General features: G+C 34.5%; 1 protein-coding gene across 1 annotated transcript; it reads right to left on the bottom strand.

Moving 5' to 3' along the window:
* Window positions 1-2: 2 nt before the first annotated feature.
* Window positions 3-1,702, bottom strand: LOC107487526 (probable serine/threonine-protein kinase PBL19; the record flags this gene model as incomplete). The annotated part of the gene is made up of 4 exons (XM_016108183.3): window positions 1,257-1,702; window positions 907-1,167; window positions 509-631; window positions 3-257 (listed from the first exon to the last, which is right to left on the bottom strand). Coding segments are annotated over exons 1-4 (963 nt in total), but the record flags the coding sequence as incomplete, so codon positions are not given.
* Window positions 1,703-2,460: the final 758 nt, after the last annotated feature.

Here is a 2,460-nt window from a genome sequence, read left to right as displayed (position 1 = left end):
ATCTTTCGAGCCGAAACAAGGGAGTATTGGTTCCTGAGGCGAGGGTCTACTATGGTGCTGAATCTGCTAGTATCAGCAGGGTACTTCTTGACCCACTCTAGAAGCTTCTGTTCTCCTGTGGGACGATCTCTTTCCAGTACCCTCCTGCCTGTGAGAATCTCATAGAGCACCACGCCGAAACTCCATATGTCACTCTTAGCTTTGAGATGTCCTGTTCCAACATACTCCGGCGCTGCATATCCCTGTGTTCCAACTACCTGATGATAAGAGAATTGTTAGAATGTTAAATTAGTTCAAGAATGCTGATTGTAAACAAAGAACCAAGAATGCATAATCCGCTATGTATCAAAGAATCCAATCTAGTTGGCAAACCATGGAAACTTGGATTTTCAATGATGCATAACAATTGCTATATGAAAAGCCATGCATTTAACACTTAAAAGTTGTAATGTTGGAAAATACATAAACTAGAGATTGAGAATAAATAGACTGTCTGAAATCAACTTACTGCAGTAGATACATGAGTCTGATCACCGGTTGGGCCCTCCCTAGCTAGACCGAAATCCGAGAGCTTGGGATGGAAACTTTTGTCCAACAGCACATTGGAAGATTTGAAATCTCTGTAGATCACCTACAAAATGAAATAAATGTAATGATCATCAACCATCTATATACAGAATCATCTGCATAATTATTTTTAAGCTTTGAATTGCCATTTAATTCCCATATTAAGCAAGTTGATCTAAACCTTTACATAGCATATTCTATACACATTCTTTAAGTACTATGGATATCTTCATAACACAATAAGCAGGCTCAAGTGAACATATTATTATAGAAAATGACATGTAGATAAACTAATAGATATTGTCAACAAAATCCGAATCCTTTGCCAAGACAAGGTACCTGAACTTCCAATCCCTCATGTAAGTAATCCAATCCTTCAGCAGCACCAAGCATGATCTGCAATCTAGTTTTCCAAGGCAAGTGAGGTAAAGAATGGTTGAAAAGATGATCCTCTAGGCTCCTATTTGGCATGAATTCATACACCAATAGCCTTTGAATTCCTCTCTCGGCGTCTACAGAGCAGTATCCCAATAACTTAACCAAATTGGGGTGGTTAACGATGCCGAGAAATTGAACTTCAGCAAGCCATTCTTTGTGCCCCTATACAAGGAATTAGAGAGCAACAACATGAGAACTTAGCAAAAGTGTGATATAGCCATGGATCCAAAACCAAAAGCATCAAAAGTTACCTGAAAGCCACGAGTGTTGAGCTTTTTGATAGCAACGAGAATTGGATCCTCATGTCGATGTAGAGGTGGAATGGTTCCTCTATAAACACTTCCGAAACCACCTTCACCGATCTTGAGCGTTCTATTGAAACCATTGGTTGCATCTACGAGCTCCCTGAGAGTGAAGACCCTGAAATTGTGCTGGTTCTCCTTATACAATTCATTAACACTCCTTGGCGATGGCGATAACGATCGCGAGTTGGTGGACTTGACCTTGCTGTTCCTGGTTGTTTTTTGCAGCTGTGGCTCGGATTTGGATTTTCGTTTGAAGAATAAACACATCATATTGTAAGCATGAATTCGGTTGAACTTAACCGAATATTCTGAAGAATGAAATGATGGATGAAAAAGGCGCGTGGGAAATGGTGCAAGTTGCAGAAGAGAAATAGAAAGAGAAGCCGCGTGAATTCGTTGCAGAAATAAATATTTTATAAAATAATGGATAGAAATGGACAGAAGTGAGACCCAGTTGTCATCAGTCATCAGCTCACGTAAGACATTACACCCATTCATATTCATATTTAGATAACTTCCCAGCTAAGGCTTAATTTGTTTTATGTGCCTCTTAATAAACTGCATTCGGTTTGAAATATAAGTAGGTTAAGATTTTATATAAAAATATAATTTGTATCAAAATTAATTATTAATATAAAATATATACTAAAAATAAATTTAATAATAAAAATGTTATTTATACATAAATTTTGTAATGAAAATATTAAAATATAAAATAAATATTACAACTAAATTAAATTTTATATATTTATATATAAATAAATAATAATTAATTTTTTGAGTAAATAATTCTTTTAAAAATATATTATATTAAATAATTTAGTTAAAATTATTAAATTATTTAATAAATTTTATTTTGACAATGGAAAAAATTCACTAGCAACGATGTATATACATGAAAAAGTATATATACATGTGTTTACACTCATATTTCAGCTAAATTACTTTTTGTTCATCATGAATTATTCTGATAAATAGCCCGGGCGATCTAATGAGCAACTAACAACCATATAACTGATAAAATTGATAAACTCGAAATCAATGTGAAATGGAGAAAATAGTTGGAAGTCATTTATTTTTCTTTCCCTTTGACGGGCTTTATTTTCCCACCGTGTTTTTTTGCATTATTTTTTGATTTGGTCATAAACCT

The sequence above is a fragment of the Arachis duranensis genome, chromosome 5 (genome assembly GCF_000817695.3).
Source record: "Arachis duranensis cultivar V14167 chromosome 5, aradu.V14167.gnm2.J7QH, whole genome shotgun sequence".
NCBI lineage: Eukaryota > Viridiplantae > Streptophyta > Magnoliopsida > Fabales > Fabaceae > Arachis > Arachis duranensis.
The sequence above is the reverse complement of the archived record's forward strand: the minus strand, read 5'-3'. Positions and strand labels throughout refer to the sequence as shown.